At 42.1% G+C, this 20,768-nt stretch overlaps 1 protein-coding gene across 1 annotated transcript; it reads left to right on the top strand.

The window, feature by feature from the left end:
* Window positions 1-8,867: 8,867 nt before the first annotated feature.
* Window positions 8,868-20,553, top strand: LOC128598147 (putative serine protease 47). The gene is given in 9 exon segments (XM_053608427.1): window positions 8,868-9,163; window positions 9,361-9,422; window positions 10,193-10,373; window positions 11,752-12,029; window positions 14,201-14,208; window positions 15,043-15,050; window positions 18,897-18,906; window positions 19,973-20,086; window positions 20,224-20,553. Coding segments are annotated over 9 exon segments (1,287 nt in total).
* Window positions 20,554-20,768: the final 215 nt, after the last annotated feature.

Genomic DNA, 20,768 nt, shown 5'->3' with positions numbered 1-20,768 from the left:
CATTTAAATCCTAAATATTTATGCACTCAACACTAATGCTCCCAGATTTACAAAATGAATGCTGTTGATTTGAGAAATACAATAACCTACAATATTATAATAGTCAGGAACTTCAACACCTCACTGACACAACTGGACAGATCCTCCAAGCAGAAAACAAAGAAACAATGGACTCAAAACACAATTTGACAACAATGGGCTTAACAGACCTCTACAGAATAATTTACCCCAATACTACTGAATACACATTCTTCTTATCAGCTTGTGGATCATTCTCCAAGAATGATCATGTTATAGGATGCAAATCAAACCTCAACAAGTTTAAAAGAATAGAAATTATACTTTGTATCTTCACAGACCACAATTAAATATAAGTAGAACTCAATTCCAACAGAAACACACATCCCCACACAAAGTCATGTGAACTAAACAACCTTTTGCTGAACTACAGCTGGGTCAAGGAGGAGATAAAGAGGGACTCATTAGATTAGTTTAACAAACTGACAATAAAGTCACAGCTGTAAACACCTGTGGGATACTCAAAAGCACTCCAAAGAAAGACATTTATTGATTTAATGCCCACATCCAGAAATCTGGAAGAACACAAATCAATAATCCAATGAATCATATCAAGGAACTAGAAACAGAAAATCAATACAATCCCAAACCCAGCAAAAGAAAAGAAATAAAAAGATTAGATCAGAACTAAATAAAATCAAGAACAATAATATGATTTGGAACATTAATGAAACAAAAAGTTGGTTTTGGGGGAAGAATATAAAATTGATAAACCTTCAGCCAGATTAACTAGACACAGAAAGGTAAGATATCTGATAAGCTCAATCATAAAAGAAAAATGCAATCATGGGGTAAAATGTGCTGGTTTTATATACAATTTGAAATATTTTCATCAAACTGGTTAAGATAGCCTACACAGCTTTGATTTAATTTAAAAAAAGTTAAGGGAGGAAAAAAATAAGAATTGAAAAGTGGGGAAATAAGCACAGATACCACAGAGACATAAAAGATCATCACCAAATACTATAATAAACTCTGTGCCCAGAAACTGAAAATATGGAAGAAATGGACCAATTTCTAGAATCATGCTACCTCCCTAGACTTAACCAAAAGAATTGAGACCCTTGAATAGACGAAGATAAAGCACCAAAATTGCAACAACAATAAAGAAGCTTCCTACAAAAGAAAGTCCTGAACCAGATGGTTTTATATCAGAATTCTACCAAACCTATATTGCATAAGCTATTCCAAAAAATTGAAAAGAAAAAACCCTACCCAACTACTTCTGTGAAGCAAATATCACCTTGATACCAAAAGCACCATAGGACCCAACAAAAAAAGAACACTGCAGATCAATATCATTAATGAAGTTTGATGCAAAATACTCAATAAAATCCTAGCAAATGTAATTCATCTATACATCAAAAAAATAATACATCATGAGCAGATGAGCTTTAATCCAAGGATTCAAGGCTGTTTCAAAAGACAAATCCATAAATGTAATTCATCACATAAACAGAATTAAAGCCAAAGACCAGAGGATCCTCTCAATAGATGTAGAATTGTCATTTGACAAGATCTTTTACCATGTTTTGATAAGAACACTTAGGAAAATAAGACATATGGGGCATCTCTTGAAGTGCTCAAAGTCATCTCTGACAAACCCACAGCCAATATTATACTGCACAGAGCAAAACTGAAGCATTTTCACCTAGAACTGGCACCAGACAAGGATGTCCACTATTGCCTCTACTATTCAACACAGTTGAATTGGAATTCCTAGCCAATGCAATCAGGCCAGAGAAGGTATCTAAATGAGGAGAGAAAGGTTACACTCTGCCGCGGACCGCCGGTCGATGGGCCTCAGTCCGAGGGTGCTCAGGGTGAACGGTACAGGTTGGTTGAAAAGGTCGACGCAGGATGAAATGACAAACTGCCACACACCACGAGTGATGAAGAAAGCAGCTGTAAATTTTATTGAGTTCAGAAGTTGGTATTTATACATTTTCTTTCCAGGGTTCAAACAATGTAATCGTTATTTTGCTTATGCTTACAAATTATCTTTGTGTCTCCATATGTGGTTTATCATGCACTATATGTTTTCAAGGTTTTTGTTTTGGGGAGGTGGTTTATCTTTTCAAGGTTTTTGCTCTAGGGAGGTGGTTTATCAGTAACACCTGGTTACTTCTCCTTATCTAGGAATGTCAAGGCTTGTGACTTCTCTTAGCTTTGTAATTGTTCTCAGTTTCTTATGATCTCTTTTAAAAACAGCTGAACATATTCTTTTATGTATAATGCTTGACTACTTCTATATATATTTTCTATGTATTTTTACTCTTATTAGTAACTATATTTTGATTTATAATTAATTGTTTGTTAAACATTAAACTACTCTATTGATTTGTATTACATATGAAAATTAGTGAAGTAAGATGTTTTTCTAAGTAAAGTTTTACTGTAGGTGGTGATAGTGTATGTCATGTTGGAACATCTTGTTTGCTGTGCCTGCATTGTCTCAAGTCACTGACATTTATGGTAGGGACGTGCTGTTGACCAGGCTTACTTGGAGCCACTGAGTTTGGCACAGCCATTCTTGCTGTGTTTAATTGTGGATCAGTAAGTCATTATGTTTATTTTTAGTTTCTCAAAACAAGCAGGCATTCAACTCAACAAACAGGTTTTAGAGCAAAGGTTTCTTAGGCTTTTATGCCGCACCTCGTGAGTCATTACGTTCAAACAAAGGCATGCTAGGCAACTTATGCGCTGCTGTCGCAAACCAGGGGTGCTGGGGGTTTCGCTCCGGGGAGCACATACCACCTACTCACGCATTTTATAATGCGGACAGCGCCACCTCACCACGGCTTGATGCCGGGGGTGCGGCAACACTCTCCCTCTTTGCTGATGATATGATATTATATTTAGAAAATCCCAAGGACTCAATCACAAGACTGCTGGAAGTGATCAGAAGATACAACAATATCGGGCGGCACCTGTGGCTCAGTGAGTAGGGCGCCGGTCCCATATGCCGGAGGTGGCGGGTTCAAACCCAGCCCTGGCCAAAAACCACAAAAAAAAAAAGATACAACAATATCTCAGGACATATAATCAATGTCCAACAATCAGTAGCCTTCATATGTGCCAAGGACATTTAAGCTGAGAATCAAATCAAAGACACAATACCATTCAAAATAGCTACACAGAGAGTGAGATAGCTTGGAATTTAGTTAACAAGGATGTGAAAGATCTCTACAGAGAACTGTGAAACACTGAGAAAAGAAATAGCAGAGGACATTAACAAAGAGAAGAACATACCATGTTCATGGCTGGGAACAATCAACACTGTTAAAATGTGTATACTATCTAAGGAAATTTTGGATTTAATGCAAGGCCCATTAAAATACCAGTATCATACTTTGCAAAACATGAAAAAATAGTTGTTTACAACTTCTATTTGTATGAAACAAGAAAACCCTGAATAGCAGACACAATTATACAAAATAAGAAAAATCTGAAGGTATCACAGTACCTTCCAAGCTATTTCACTTTCAGTGTAGCTATTTTGAATGGTATTGTATCTTTGATTTGATTCTCAGCTTATTCTCAGCTCATACTTCAAGTTATCCTACAAAACTATAGTGATCAAAACAGAATGTACCCTTGCAATATACACTACATTAAGAGTAGAGTATAAATGTCTTAACACAATAATTAAGTGAGGTGAAGGCTATGTTAACCAGTTTGATGTAAGCATTCCAAATTGTATATAAAATCAGCACATTGTACCACATAAATGCATCAATGTATACAGTTATGATTTAATAAAAAAATTTTTTTAAAGAATGTAATTGGCATACAAATAGAGATATAGATCTATGGAACATAACAAGAGAATCTTGAAATGAAATCAGCCTTATATTGCTATCTGACCTTTGATAAAGCAAACAAAAGCATACACCAAGGAAAATAATACCTATTAACAAACAGTGCAGGATTTATGCATATGGTTAGTCATATGCAGAAAGCTGAAATAGGACCTGCACCTCTCCCCACTTACAAAAATAAACTCACAATGAATAAAAGACTTAAACTTAAGACATGAAACTATATATCTAAAGTATGAGAAAAGCTCTTAATGATATCAGTCTTCAGAAAGAATTTATGAAGAAGACCCCCAAAGATAATTACCACAATGATAAGAATAAATTAATGGAACCTGATCAAGTTAAAAAATACTGCACAGCTAAGGTCACAATCAAGAAAGCAAAAAGACAACCTTCTGAGTGGGAGAAGATATTTGCATGTTACGAATCAGACAAAGAGCTAATAACCAAAATCTACAAAGAACTCAAGCAAATCAACAAAAACAGCAAACAATCCCATTAAAGTCTGAGGAAGGGACATGCACAGAATCTTTGTCACAGGACAGATAAAAGGCCAACAACTCATGAGAAAACACTCATCAACTCTGAGTATCAGAGAAATGTAAAATAACACCAATTGAGATATCACCTAACCCCAATGAGAATGCCCCACATCACAAGGTCCCAAACCAGTAGATGCTGGCATGGGTATGGTAAGTGGATGGGACTGCAAACTAGAAAGAACCAAAAGTAGACTTTCTATTTGATCCTGCAGTACCATTACTAGGTATGTACCCAAAAGAAAAAAGCCATTTTATCATAAGGATATTTGCAATTGAAAGTTTATAACAGTCCAATTTTTAATTGAAATGATGCGGAAACAACTCAAGTGCCCTTCAACACAGATTAACTGTGGTATATGTATACAATAGAATACTATTCAGCCATAAAAAGCTGGAAATTTTATATCTTTTCTTATAACTTGGATGGTTGGAGAACACTCTCCTAAGCTAAGTACCACAAGAATGGAAAACAAGCATCACATGTACTCAATACTAATTTGAAACTTGTAGATTAACAACAATGAGCTCACATGAGAGAAAAATGCAATTAAATTCAAGAAGGTGTGAGGGAGGAAGTTCTACATAAGGGTATAATGTGTGGTATATGGCACACTTCCTGGGTGAAAAACACAACTACAATTCTGACTTTACCCTACAAATGCAAACAGAGTAACCTAATCACATGTACCCTCATATTAATCTAAAATTTAAAAAATATATAAAGAATAGAAAACCTGAACAGACTAAGTATGAGTAATAATATTGAATCAGTAATGAAAAGCCTCTTGTCAAAGAAACACCCATAACTTGATGGCTTCACTGCTGAATTCTACCAACAATTTAAAAAAGAACAAATACTAATTCTTCTCAAGCTGCTCTGAATAAGTGAAGAGATGGTAATTCTTCCAAACTCATTCTATCAGGCAAGTATTACTGTAATACCAAAACCAGACAAAGACAGAGGCAAAAAAGAATACTATATAATTATTCAGGAGGGGCTCATGAGTAGAACTATCTCATCAAATGTTAATATCATGGCAAGTGTTTGTAACAGTTTATAGTCTTTGTACATTAAAGTTGATTTTGCTGGATATGAAATCCTTGGCCTATACTCTTCTCCCTTGAGTATCCTAAATATGTTATTCCATTTTCTTATAGCAAAAAGCTTCACTGTCAAAAACGTTTTGATAATCTAATTTTATTTCTCATTAAAATTGATTAAATTGGTAAAAAAAAAAAAACCCATAAATTTCATAGGAGAATAAAGGACCTAGAATACCTAAAGTTTTGAAAAAGCAAAAAGCTTAAGGAATTTTACCACCTAATTTTAAAATGTACTGTGTTTTTAGATTGTATGTTTCTCTGGGATTCTGACAAAAGAATAAGCATAGAGATCAATAGAACAGAATCGAGAATCCAGAAATAAAGCCTTACATTGTATTGCTCATTGATTTTTAACAGCAATCCCAAGACAAGTTCAACTTAACTTTTTCTTTTCTTTTTTTTCTCTTCTCTTTTCTTCTCTTCCTCTCTTCTCTTCTCTTCTCTTCTCTTCTCTTCTCTTCTCTTCTCTTCTCTTCTCCTCTCCTTCTCCTTCTCCTTCTCCTTCTCCCTCTCCTTCCCTCTCCCTCTCCCTCTCCCTCTCCCTCTCCTCTCTCTCTCTCTCTCTCTTTCTTTCTCTCTTTCCCCAATTCCTCCCTCCCTCCTTCCTTCCTTCCTTTTTATTTTTTACCATCAAATGGTATTGGGACAAATGGATATCGATAAGCAAAACAAAAATATGAGCCAAAAAAACACACCATACTATGAAAAATTTAATCAAAATTGATCAAAGCCTTTAATGTAGAGCTAAGCCTGGAAATTTCTCAAAGAAAATGTAGATGAAAATCTTCCTGATATCCTAGATATGACATCACAAGATATTCCATACAAGAAAATAATTGATAAATGAGACTTCATCAAATTTAAATTTTTTGCTTTTCAAAATCCAGTGTTAAAAGCTTTTAAATTTAATGAAAGAGAAATCACAGACTTGGAAAAAAATATTTGCAAAACATGTATCTGGAAAATAACTTCAATCCAGAATACAGGCAGAACATTTAAACTCAATATAAAGACAATGAACACATTTTTTACATTGGCAAGAATTTGAATAGACATTTCACTAAAAAAGAAATAAAAGAGCAATTATCCACAAGAAAATATGTTCAACACCACTAGTCCTTGGAAAATACAAATTACAACCATAATGAGATACTGCTTGACTTCCACTTAAGACTAAGTGTTGGGGCTTGGTGCCTATAGCTCAGCAGCTAGGGCGCCAGCCACCTACACTGGAGCTGGAAGGTTTGAATCCAGTCCCGGCCTGCCGGATAACAATGACAACTACAACCAAAAAAAAAAAATAGCCAGGCATTGTGGCAAGTAACTGTAGTCCCAGGTACTTGGGAGGCTGAGGCAAGAGAATCGCTTAAGCCCAAGAGTTTGAGGTTGCTGTGAGCTGTGACACCATAGTACTCTATCAAGGGTGACATAGTGAGACTCCGTCTCAAAAAAAAAAAAAGAAATAAAAGACCAAGTGTTGGCAAGGATGTGAAAAAGGTTGAATCTTCTTGCATTGTAGTGTGAAAATAAAATGACAGATTCTTTGGTAAACAATATGGCAGTTTAAAAAACATTAAACATAAACTTACCATTAGACCCAGCAGTTGTACTCCCAGGAATCTGCCCAAGAGAAATGAGAAAAATATATTTACATACAAACACTTTCCCAACATTATTCATAGCAGCATTGTACATAATAGCCCCAAATTAACTACGAACAAATGTCCAACAACTAATAAATGGATAATCAAAATGCAGTACAAACATACAATGGAATAAAAAAGTACAAAACACTGACATGTGCAACAATACGGGGAACTTCAAAAACATTAAACTAAGTGAAAGAAACAAAACATGAAAGACTACATATATAATATGGTTCAGTTTATATAAAATGTCCAGAAAACAAATTCAGAGAGACAAAAAGAAGATCTGTGGTTGTCTAGGGATAACAATGGGAGTGAAGATTAACTGCAGATTTATTGATAGTTGTACAATTCTATAAACTTACCAAACTTACTATGTACGAAAACTCATTTCTTGTTTGGCTACTTGTCATGTCTGGTATCTAATTTGCTCTACACTCTTTCTTTGGATGATTTTACTAACTCCTATGGGTTCAAATGCCATATAAATCCTTAAAATTCTGTAAATCTCCAAGCCAAATTTATTTCTCAAAGCTCAAATTGGCATTTCTAAATGGCAATTTGAAAAAATGTAACCAGATATTCCACAGACATCTCAATCTTAATTTGTTTCCCTTTATCTTTACTCCACTTTTGCTATCAATCTCATACTCCCTTTGATCACTTTCATAAATTCTTCTTCCAGTTGCTATATTGAAGTATAACTTCTTCATAATTCTAAGATACGTTTGTCAAACACTAATTTTAAACAATGTATTACAGTGTAAATTCTTAACTAGTAAGAAATTACTAGTGACCCTTAATTTCTGTTTTCATGAACAATGATAGTGATTTTTAAGATGACATTTTACTGTACAATGTGGGCAGTGCTTTTCCCCTTATTCTCTTATGTCTAGACTCAGCAATGAATAAAATAATTTTACTGTAATGTGATTTACATTTTAGTGATAAAGACAAGGGAATAAACATAAAGTAACAGGATCTCACCTGTAATACAAACTAATCCATAACATTACATCCTAGAGAAGAACATAGGAAACATGTCTTTGAAATTACGTTTCTTTCCCCTCTCCCCACTCTATGGAGAAATCACTGATTAAGAAAAGATTGGAGGTCTTTATTTATCAATCTCTTTTTTCTTATAAAAATACCATCTCTTTATTTATCAACTCTTGCAAGTTGAAATCGCCACGTTTTAATGTTTCATTTTCATTTACCAGATAATTAATTAGATTGATTTTTTTTCTTGTGTATGGTCCTTTTATTCCTCCTTCCATGAATCGCCTTTTCATATCCTTTCCCATTTCTATGAGTACGCTTTTTGTTTCTCATTTGTTTGTGGGAGCACTAGATTGGAATGTGGAATCAATGATTGGTTGTCAGGGCCGTGACCGGAACTTCTCAGGGGCGGGGTTGGTGGGGGGTCCGGGCTGGGGTAGGGTGGGGACAGAGGCTGCGCACAGGAGGGGTCAGGTCCTCAGGTCAGAGCCAGATCAGGACTTAGGGTCAGGGTGGAATTGGGGAGGGGTCAGAGGCAGAGCATAGTAGTGGTCAGGGCCCTGGTGAAGTCTATCTTGTGAGGGGTCACAGGAGTGTCAGGACGTAGGGTAACAGCGGGTTCAGGGTGGAGTCAGTGTCCTCTGCCCCTCCCTTCCTTCCAATCCTGGCGAACAGTCATGGATGGGGGAGTTGTGAGGATCCAAAGACGGCTGGGACCCTTGCTCTGGCTGTTGCTGCTGCTGCTACCCCTGAGCCTGGAGGCCTCCTCCACCCCACACATCGATGGCCACAGCTCCACTCAGGCTCCTCGTGAGGCCAGAGGGAGCCAGGAGGCCCAGGAAAGCCAGCAGCTGGCAGCCAGTGAGCCCCCGGGCTCCTCAGCCCAAACTGAAGGTCTGTTTGAAGCAGAGGGTATGGGGCTGAGGTGGGCCTCTGAGGAACAGGCAGAGGAGCTGGGGGCAATAGGGGACAAGTGCTTGGAGATCAACTGAACAGGGGTGGGGATATTGGGGTGAACTAGCACAAAGAATGATGGGAGGAAATGGGGGGCTGATGGGAGCTGGGGGGAAGGCAAGGAGACATCAATGATAAAGTATAAGCCAGACTAGGGTGTAGGGGAGGCTTGAGGGCCTAGCTCAGGCCTAGTGTCTAGTGCTCAAATGTCACCAGAGTCTTTTCTCTACCCTTCCCTTCCAATCAGGTAGCCCCAGAGATGGCATCAGCAGAGGTGGGTCAGGTCCTGTGTGCCAGGAGCTGGTGTGGGGGCCATTCAGAGAGACAGATGGCCAGGGCCTGATGCTGGGGCTAAGTGGAGGGATGGCACAGCTGGACTGCTGCTGGGAGGCCAGAGTTGGCTGGGCCCAGGGATCTCATGTGTCCTCCCTGAGGTATAGGAGCACCAGACAGGGACCAGGGCACTGCCTTTCAGGGATCTGTGCCCACCATGCCCCTCCCAGGGTTGTCTTCATGAGACCCCCCCCTTCTAAAAAAGAGGATCATGAATCACAGAGGTGGAGTGAGTTTCTCCAAGCTCATAACATAGCACCACAGACTCCTGCCTGCAAATCTCTTCCCCAGGGTACTGGAGAGAAGTAATAGGGCACAATCACATAGAAGCCACAATCTTGAGCAAATAGCATTAATAATGTCTCAGACCTTCAGTTCTTTGATCTGCACAGTTGGCATAGAGGTGTACTGGTGGAAGGAAATAAAGTCACAGGCCTGCCTCCTAGTCTGTCAGCCCTTGGCAGGCCCAGTTAAGGATGGGCTGCTGTGATCACCCTCACTCACCTTTCACCCACTCTCAGACCCTTATTTTCTCATTCCTAGAGAGCTTGTTTAATTATACTCTGTCATCTGGTCCTTGGAGGTGGCCACTGAAGGGGTAGTCTTCTGTCATTTTGCCCAGGTCACAGGTCCATCATTTGGCTTCGGTTTTCCCATGTGGAGAGCCTCACTGGGGTGGCATTCAGGGGAAGCACCAGTGTGTCTAACAGGTGAGTGGGCGGTGTCTCCACAGTGTGCGGGAAGCCCAAGGTGGTGGGGAAGGTCTATGGTGGCCAGAATGCGGAGGCCGGCCAGTGGCCATGGCAGGCCAGCGTACTCTACAATAGTTTGCACCTCTGCGGAGCCGTCCTCATCGACACCCACTGGCTGGTTTCAGCTGCCCACTGCTTTTTCAAGTGAGTCCTCCTTCCCTGGGGCCCTCAGCAAAGGGGCTAACAGGAGAGGGAGATGCAAGGAGGAGATGAAACAAGGAGGCTAGGGGTCCTACATCTTCTCTGGGCTTGGGTCTGAGTAATCTCCTGCCATAGAATGGGTGTGGTGCCTACCTTTGACCTTCAGTCCCTCTCACCTGGTCTGTCCTGCCCACTTGCCACTTAGTGCTCCCTTCATCTGCCTAAATCCCCCTCTTTTTGCATCCTCAGTTCTGGCAAGGAACCACACACACCCCAGTCCCTCATGTCTGTGTCCCCAACATAGACATGCCCGAGAGCACTGGCAGTGTTTGTCTTTGCCAGGGCTTCTCACTGTCCCCTACACTCTTGTGAGTCAGATTCTAGGTAGGGACCTGGGACTCTGCACCTATGACCACAAGTCAGGCAATTCTTTTCTTCCTAAAACTCTGTGCCTAAAAAGAGCCATGCCAGGCTGCCTGGGTGAGAAGAATAGGGCCTCCTGACCCCAGAAAATGATATAGATAGTCAGGAGTCTGACTCCTCTCACCTTCCTGGGCTTGAATCAGTGTGTAGCTTCTGAACAGACTTGGAGGGATGCAGAGGAAATAGAGGGCACCACAGTCCAGGTCAGGGTGTTGCAGCTTGGGTGCTTACTGGCTCTGAGACCCCAACTGGGTCCTGATAGCATCTACTCTATGCCACACTTACCACTATGGTACAGGGGGTTACAAGACCCCACATCCAGGTGGGGATGGGCTGTAGGGAGGGCTGAGGACCTGTGGGGCTTGTCAGAGGGGAGGCTTGTGCATGTGCAGTATAGTGAGGGCTTTCAAGGTAGGAGTCCTATGTGAACAAAGCCACAAGAGTAGGAAGTTTCTTTCATCAGTCATTTTCAGGATCAAGGAGAGCTTCTGTTTGATACCCTCATCTGGACATTTGTTAACAAGTCCTTTATGAGTGCTTATAGCCCTGTAGGAAACACCATTGGGGAGGAGGCAGGAAAGGTGATTAGGCCAGACAGTGGGCATGGGGAGCCTTCAGAAGTGTCAGGCTGGACCTGAGAGTGAGCTAGAGCTCCTCTTGTATAAGATAAAAGGGCTTACATTGATGAGCCCATCAAGGACTCTTCCAGCACTAGGATTCAGTGCTCCTCTGATTCTAGGGTATGATGGGGAGCCATGTGTTGTGAAGTTATGAGTAGACTACCCATTAGCCTCATAAAGAAGAGCTCCTGACTGTTGTAAAGGAAGAGACAAAGCTGCTGGGAATCATAGCAAGGTGGAGGGGCCCACAGGGGTGGAGGCACTTGGACAAAGACACAGGAAGAGAGTGCTGCCCATTCTCAGAGAGGATGGTGATGATGGGTCCTTTCTTCCTCCAGCAAATCCCAGGACCTGGAGAACTATCAGGTTCTGCTGGGAAACATCCAACTGTATCAGCAAACCCAGCACACCCAGAAAATGTCTGTGAACCAGATTATCACCCACCCAGACTTTGAGAAGTTCCACCCCTTTGGGAGTGACATTGCCATGTTGCAGCTGCACCTGCCTGTGAACTTCACTTCCTACATTGTTCCGATCTGCCTCCCATCCCCAGACATGCAGCTGCTCAGTAATGCAGCGTGTTGGATAACCGGCTGGGGAATGCTCACCGAGGACAGTGAGGGGGATGTGGGAGAAGCTGGAAGACTAGGGAGGGAAGGGAGAAGAAGGGGTGAGGTGGAGAAGAGAAATAGAGGGGAAGGGAGTGTGGCTTAGCCAGGCAAAGAGGCTCTGGCCTGTTTCTGGAGCCACTGGATTTTGGTCCTCTGTGCCTTATTTCTATGACCTTTAAGATGAGAACCAACCATGCTGGCCCTTCTAGTTCTGAAGGTGTATCCCACCTGTCAGGCTCAGGCTCTGAAAATCTGGGAATCTTTGACGTTTGGAATCAAGAATCTGAGTTTTTGAGTCTTCATGGGTCTTGATTCTAAAGTTTTAATCAGCTATGGATCTGAGATAACTTGTTCTACTCAAAAGTCATGTGTGGGGACTGGCCATTCTGGTTCACCACCAAATGTCTTGATCTTCCCTTGCCAAGAGGGTGCTTGGGAAAAATGGAAAGAAAACATAGTGTGGCTTCTGACCTCTGATTCTGCATGATCATGTTAGAATTATTACAACTTAGGAGTGTTTAACCTCTCTGAACCTCACCTTGCTCTTATCCTAACCTGGGTCAACTGTTTCATAGTCTTGTTAGGTGAACTAAATAACAGGAAATCAAGTTGTTTTCATTTTTTTAGATTGAAAGAAGATAAACATGGCAAACATTTATGTGACTTACGCACAAGAGTGTTTCATGAAGAAAGCAGTGTTTATGGTTTGAGGAAAAAAGAATATGTATATTCTTTTACATACATAATAATGACCCTATAAATAATTATATATACATACATACATATATATGTAAAGGAATATATATAAAATAAAAGAATATAATCTTTTATATATTATATTATATATTATAATATATAATATTATATATATATTATATATAATATTATAATATTAAATTATATATAATATATTATATATAATATTATAATATTAAATTATATATTATAATATAATAATATATAAATATATTCTTTTATTTTATATATATATTCCTTTACATATATATGTATGTAAAAGAATATACATATTTTTTTCCTCAAACCATAAACACTGCTTTCTTATATTATAAGAAAAAATATATATATAATTATTTGTAGGGTCATTATTTAGTATAATACTATAGCTATTTTGGACTAAACATGTCTTCACTGAGTGGGGGCTCTTCTAGTGTCCCCAGTCTTTGCCTAATGAATGTCAGGATCATTCCCTAATCATATGACAGGCAGCCCCCAGAATTCACACACATACACATATACAGACTTGGCTATTCCTTGAGAGAAAAGGCTACATATTATTTGTATACCCCAACCTGTACCCTGGGGTCTGGTACCACCACACTGCTGCCACTTGGCCTGATAGACAATCATTTCTTGCCTTTTGAACTAATCTCCCACTTCTACTCTTGTGTTTCTGCACTTTATTCTCCCCAGACCATCAGAGTGTCACTTTAAAACATAAGTCATGTCACTTCCCTGTTCACTACCCTCCAGTGCCTCCTCATCTGTGCTTAGAATGAAACCCAAACTCTCTACATTGGCTATAAGGCCTTGTGTGGTATTGATATCTTCTTCTCTGCTTCATTTTCTACTGCTCCCCTCATATTACCCCATCCTTGACACTCAGGCCTCCTGCTGCTCCATCAATATGCCCAGCCCATTCCCATATCAGGTTCTTTGGCTTTTCTGCCTTCCCTGCTTAGCTTTCTCCCCCCTCTAATCTTTGCATGATTGGTTTCTTCTTTACATTTGCAACTCAGTTCCTCTTCTGAGGAGTTTTGCTTAATCACAGAAGCAAAAGTAGGAACCCCTACTACCACATCTCCCTGTTTTACTTCCTTCTTACCACTTAATCTAAATAATTTTATTTACTTCACTTACCTTATCTCTATAATTATATATTAGTGTCTAAAAGACACTTTGTGTGAGACTGGATAAATAGTTGAGAGAATAGTAAGTGACTGGGTAAGGGCATGGATGGGTTAGGAGGATGATAGAAAGGAAGACGGATGGATGAATAAATGTGTGTATAGGAAGATAGGTGACCACATGGATGGATGGATCATATTTGAGTGTATGGATAGAGGGATGGGTGAGTGGATAGATCAATGAAGTGGATATATCAATGATAGAGGGGAGGGTGGATAGTTGAATGATGTATAGCTGAATGGAGAGACAGATAAAAGGGTGGATGGAAAGGCAAATGGATGGAAGGATGAATAAGGAGATAAAGGAAGAGAGGTAAATGAATGAAAGAATGGGTAAATGAGTGGATGGGTGGGCAGATGGGTGGATGAAGAGTTGAGAGAAAGATTAGTGATAAATGTATGGAGGATGGATGGGACAGTTCATGAAAGGTTAGATGAGTCTGTGAATGACTGCTAAGCCCCGATTAGTGTGTCACATGTTGGTGAGATTTGTCTCTTTGTTGGATGGGGGAGGTGTGATCTATTGCTATGGGAGAAGGGAAAGGAATAGGACACATATGGGGAGGAGTTTGAGCAAAGGAGTAGCATATCAAGAATGGTCAGAAGACTGAAGCAGTATTTAAAGCTCAGCTGTTCTTTTTTTTTTTTTTTTGGCCAGGGCTAGGTTTGAACCCACCACCTCCGGCATATGGGACCGGCGCCCTACTCCTTGAGCCACAGGCGCCGCCCAAAGCTCAGCTGTTCTGAGCAAACACCATGTTTGTGGAGGTGGGGTGCATTCAGACAGAGCTGGGGGTTCAGAGTAGCCTGGGTTTCCTTGGTTATCCTGCAGGGCATGTCAACTGACCTCCCCCTTATCTTTGCAGCACCTCTAATACCACCTTTCAATCTCCAGGAGGGTAAGGTGATGCTCATTGAGAACACGTACTGTAATATCTTATATAAGCAAAGTATTGGCATCAGCAATATCTACTCTGTGCATAAGGATATGGTGTGTGCAGGGGACTTCACGACAGGAAAGTCCATCTGCAAAGTGAGTAAGGTCATTTCTGTTCTTCTCTTGCCTGTTCTTTTAGTCTCAGCATCCCCAGAGGGGACTGTGTTACCTCTTCTCTCTTTGTGGAGGCTCCTAGACATTGTTTCCTTCCCTTGCATGTCTTCCTTGGGCTCCATACCTCAGAAATCTCCCCCAGACTAGCCCCTTCCCAAGCCCATCACAGTGCAAACATCTTCTGGAAAGACCTTCAGACAGCATCCATTTTTGTTGCATATTTTAAACATTTTATTGCAGCATAAGGTACATACACAAGAGTGTATAATTCTTCATAAGTGTATAGTTTGATGAACTTTCCTATACTGACCCCACATGTTACCAGCACCCCAGGGAGTCCTCTGCATGTTCTTTTCTTGTCACTAATGCCCAAGAATAACCATCTTAACTTTTAACACCTTAAACTCTCTAGTTTAAGTTCTTATAGTTGGCCCTCTTTTGTGTCCTAACATTATATTTGTTTAGAGTCATCCATGTTGTTACATATCATTATAGTTTGTTCATTCTCATTGCTCTATAGCATGCCATTGTGTGAATTAAATTCTGTCATCACTGGGTAGATATTTGAGTAGCTTCCACATTGAAGTATTATGAGTAGCAGTGCTAAGCACATTTTCATATTCATCTTTGGGGCAGAGATGAATGCCATATATGTTGTATCTTATTTTCATAAAACTTCCTGAGTAGAATTGCCGGAGGAAAGGGGTGTGTGTGTGTGTGTGTGTGTGTGTGTGTGTGTGTGTGTGTGTTCAGCTTTGGCAGAGGTTAGCAAAAATACCTCCCTCCTGCAGTGGATAAGTTTATATCCGCACCAACACTTGACACTTTCTATCTTTTCTCATTTTTACTATTTTGGTGAGTGTAAAGTGGTTGGTAGTTTTAATTTGTACTTTCTGATGGCTAATTAAATATCTTTTTATATATTTACTGTTATTGGATATCTTCTGTGAAGTTTCCCTTCAAGTTTCCCTGCCCCCTCCTCATTTTTCTATTGGGTTGTCTGTCCTTTTCTTCTAAGAGTTCTATATATTATATATTCTAGCTATAAGTTCCTTGTTAGACATGTGGATTGCAAAGATCTTTTTGAGGCCTCTGTAAAGTCTCCTTTTAGAAGTGGGGAAACAGAGGCCCAGTGAGGTAAAATGGCTGACCTAAAATGAAGTGGCATAATCTGGGCCCAGGTGATCTGAGTCAAGGCCAACCTGTCTCTACAGTATCTCCGAAAGTGTTCAGCCCCCTGAGGTGGCATCTGTGGGCTGAGCCTTTGCATAGATGCCACAATGGGGCAGAGAGGAAAGTCTTAGGACCCGGAATCAGAGACATTGGTCTGTCCTGTGACTTTAGACAGTCTCTTCATCTTCTGAGACTGGGTCCTTATCCACAGTGTGGGATTCTGAGGCCTTCTTCACAAATTTGTTATAAGGATAGTATAGTGGGTTGAATAATGTTCCCCCTAATTTGTGTCCACTCAGAACCCTAGAATGTGACCTAATTTGGAAATAGGGTCTTTACAGATGTAACTAAGAATCTTGAGATGAAACCATCCTGTATTTAGGGTGGGCCCCCCAAATGACTGGTGTCCTTATAAGAAGAGCAGAAGCCACAGAGACACACAGAAGACCACCATGTGAAGACAGAGGACAGTGGGGTGATACTCTACAGGCCAACAAGTGCCAAGGTCACCAGAAGCTGGAAGAGATAGGAGGGGTTCTCCTCTAGAAACTTTGGATGTAGAGTGACCCTGCCAACATCTCAATTTTGGACTTCTGGTCCAGAAAACTGTGAAAGAATAAATTTCTTTTGTTTCTAAGCCCCCAAATTCATGGAAACGTGCTATAGCAAGCACTTGGAATGAATACACTTAGATAAGGTCACAGCACTTGCAAAATGACAGAAAACTTGAACTAGGTCTCTCCTGCTGCACAACCTGAGCCCTAATCTGTGTGGCCTATAGGAGGACTCATTGACACCACCATTTTTATTATTGCCCCACGAGCTGGCTGAACCAGAAGGAGGGAGCTTAGCCCACCTATTCTCTCAGTGGGAGTTAACCCCAGGTTTCTTGGTTCTTCATCCACACACATCCTCCTTACTGGCTGTCTGACCTGTCCTATCTTCCTCACACAGTCAGTTACATCCACAGGTGAAACAAGGAGCCTGCCAAGTGCCAGGGTCTCGTGGGGCTTAGCCACCGAATCCCCTGCTTTCCAATATTCTTCTCCTGCTGCCTTCTCTTGCAAAAATCATGCCTACAGACCCTCAGCACCAGTGCCCTTTAGACTTCCTGTTGGACATCCCATAATGCTCCCCCTACTCTGTCCCTCCTCTGGTTCCTTCTAAGGACACCATTATGCTGGCATCTCCTTAGCCTGTCAATCACCATTGCATACCTATGAGATTTCCATCTGGATTCATCTCCTACCACTCACCTGCTCTTTTCCCCACTTCCACCCCAAGGCTCTCTTCTCTCCTGCAAAGTACCCTGTCCTCTTGCACTTGGAAACAACTGAGGAGAGATGGGGCTATGGGATGACTCAGTGCTCAGATTGTAGGGCGGGACAGACCTGGTTCCAGTTTCACTCTGTCATTTGTGTGTGCTGTGACCTTAGCTACATTTCTCCACCTGTGAGATGGGGTTGCTAACAGCATTCACTTTATAAGATTCCTATAGAAAATATAGCAGCATTCCTGGCATTTAGCATATGCTTAACTAGTGCTGGCTTTCATGTTCCTGGGCTTGCCTATCTCCATTTATCTGAGTTATGCTTATGTCTGTGGGCTTGTCTTAGACCTGTCTTTTCCCCCAAGATGGAATTGACTGCCAAGACCCCAGCCCACCCAAGACATGTGCATGTGTAGTCACACATGGAGACATACACACACACACACAAAAAAAAAAAAAAACTCTGTTTCCACAATAGTGCAAACCACAGCTCACTTTGTATGGGGTAAATAGTGTTGAAACTTCCTTTGCATACTCAGACCTCCCCAAGGGTCTGGTCCACTGGAGTCTCTTCCGACTCCCCACCACTGGCCTAGAATCCAGCATGATGTTGGCAACCACATGGTTCATCTGCATGAATTGAGGAGGGCTGGAGCAGGGACCACTTCTCAGATGATCTGAACTCCCACTGGCCTCGAGCTAGAGTGGTGAGCAGACGGCAGGGAGAGGCAAGGGCAGTCAGGGTGAGGAAAACCTGAGTCAATGAAGGCACATTTCCATTCTCAGGAAGACCCTGTGTATGAATCACCACCATAAATTGGGTGGCCAGGACCACAAACATATATTATCTTACAGTTCTGGAGGTCAAAAGTCTAAAATTAGGTGTCAACTAGACTGGTTCCTTCTGGAGGCTCTCCAGGCGATTCTGTCTCCTGCCTTTCCCAGCTTCTAGAGGCTTTTTGCATTCCCTATCTTGTGGCCTCTTCATTCATCTTCAAATGAATGTGTCTGTTGTCTGACTCTGACCCTTCTGCCTCCCTCTTTCCTTTATAAGGAACTTTGTGATGACATTGGGCCTTTCCAGATACTCCAGAATAATCCCTCATTTTAGGATTCTTCACTCAACTTCATCTGCAAAGTCCCTTTTGCCATCTGAAATAACATATTCACAGCTTTCTGGGATGAAGATATGGACATGTTAGGGGCGACTTTTGGCCACCATACTATGTTACCAAATCCCTCTCCTCAGGCCTCCACTGCCCCAGCCCCACACTCCCTCTCAGGACATCATCTTGTTTCTCATCTCATTGGGAAGAGTCAGGCAGTCAGACTAATGCTCACTCCCTGGGTCTGCATCCATCCAACTCACATCTGCCTGTTCCTGGGTGGACCCTCCTTGAGCACCAAGTACTCAGGGCCTTTCCCCGCTCTCCTTCTCATGCCTCCCATGGAGACACACAGCAGTAATATCCTCTAGCTGCTGCCCAGTTTCTCTGCCTTTCTCCCCCAAAGACTGGTCCTCTCTTTAACCAACTCTACCTGGGCTGTACTCCCATGTGCTGCCAGAGCCACTTTTTCTGGAACCTCTGCCTTGTGAGAGCCACTGCTCCCATGGTGCACAAGCAGCACCTGTCTCTTGATCCAGTTGCTCCCTACTCTGCTTCTGGCTGTCCCCCTACTTATCACTAAATGCTAGAGACCCCTCTCAGCCCTCTTCCCTCTTTCTGCACTTTGTCTTTGTGGTGAGAATGGATCAGATTCCACAAGTCCCTTGGCTTCTGCTTTAAAATAGCATCCCAAATCTGTCCCACTGCCCCACTGTAGTCACTTCCTTGGTTTCCCTTCTCTAGCTGGTGCTCAGCAACTGTTCATCCTTCACAGAACACACACCGATCTGTTTAAACAGGTTATGTGTCCCACCCCTCAGCCACAAACCTCCAAAATGCCCCCATGACTCCAACCACTGGGCTTGCCCCCCTGCTTGTTTGCTCTAACTGCACCCTTACAGAGGCAGGTTCTATTTCCTTTTTCTAGTACTAGCTCAGGACAGCTTTCTGTGATCACCCTTCCACCTTCCGCAGGGTTTATAGGCTCATTTACATAAGCACCATGGGGAGAGGCTTTTTCTTTTCACCCTGTGTTTCTTAAGAGCAGTAGGCACTGCACTAGGGTGCTCAATATGTATAAATTGACAGAAGAGCCAGCTGTGGCCCCTGCCCTCCCACCCCAAGATTGAGATCCTCTATTTGGGCCTTACTTGTTGGCCTATGAAGTAGAGAACTGATCACATCATGACAGGTGAAGACTTAGTAACTCCCAGAGATCCCTTCCCACTCCCCTAGTGATGTGGGCTATCTCTATCAGGCCAGGGTCTGGGCATTTTCTAAAGCTTCCCGCTCAAGAAGTAGAAAGAAAACCAAAGGTCCAAATGAACAAAAAATAACCTACATGAGCTGAAGTCTGCACAAAGGTGAGAACTGGCCCAGCTCTGTTCACAGGCCCAACCTCTCCTGGGCCCTGTCCATACAGCTGCCCCCTAGGCCTTAGGTAGTATATTGTCCCACACATAGGGCACAGTGGGTGGGGCCACATGTTAACAGATTCAGATCCATGATTTTCTACTTTGAAAGTCAGTTCAGGAGCATCTTGACACTCCATTCCAGTGTCTCACCCTGGAGATGTTTGTCTGGTATGTCTAGTGGGACCCTCACTCAGGTGGTGGAGCCACAGAGTGCCTAACCTTGCTACCTGGTGTCTCTGAGCTGCTCAGTCCCCAACACCTCTCTCTCTCTCTCTTTACTCAGGGCGATTCCGGGGGGCCCCTTGTCTGCAACCACCACAGTTCCTGGGTCCTGGTGGGGCTGGCCAGCTGGGGCCTGGACTGCCGGCATCCTGTCTACCCCAGCATCTTCACCAGAGTCCCCTACTTTGCTAACTGGATCAACGAAACCAAGAGGCTCACTCCTCTTCCTGACCCTGCCTCCGTTCCTCTTGTCGCTGGGTCAGAGTCACAGCTCCTGAGGGACGCAGGCTCTCCTGGGCCCTGCACAGTGATTATACCTCCACAGACTTGGCTCTTGCTGCCATTTACCCTTAGGGCCTTATGGTGACCACAGAGCTCTACTCCTTTCTGCCCAGGCTCCAGTCTCTAGGAGGAGGAGGTTGGAACCTCCTCTCTTCAGCCCACCATCTGAGTGCTTCCTTTTCGGATTTTCTGTCCATCAGCTGCCACTCCACAAACCAAGCCTGGCAAAAACAAACCAAATAAAAGACCCATCTGCTCCCTCTCTCCCTGCATAGCCTTCTCCAGCTGCTCCTCAACCTG

The sequence above is a fragment of the Nycticebus coucang genome, chromosome 2 (genome assembly GCF_027406575.1).
Source record: "Nycticebus coucang isolate mNycCou1 chromosome 2, mNycCou1.pri, whole genome shotgun sequence".
In the NCBI taxonomy this organism is placed as follows: domain Eukaryota; kingdom Metazoa; phylum Chordata; class Mammalia; order Primates; family Lorisidae; genus Nycticebus; species Nycticebus coucang.
This window is presented reverse-complemented; position numbering and strand designations above follow the sequence as displayed.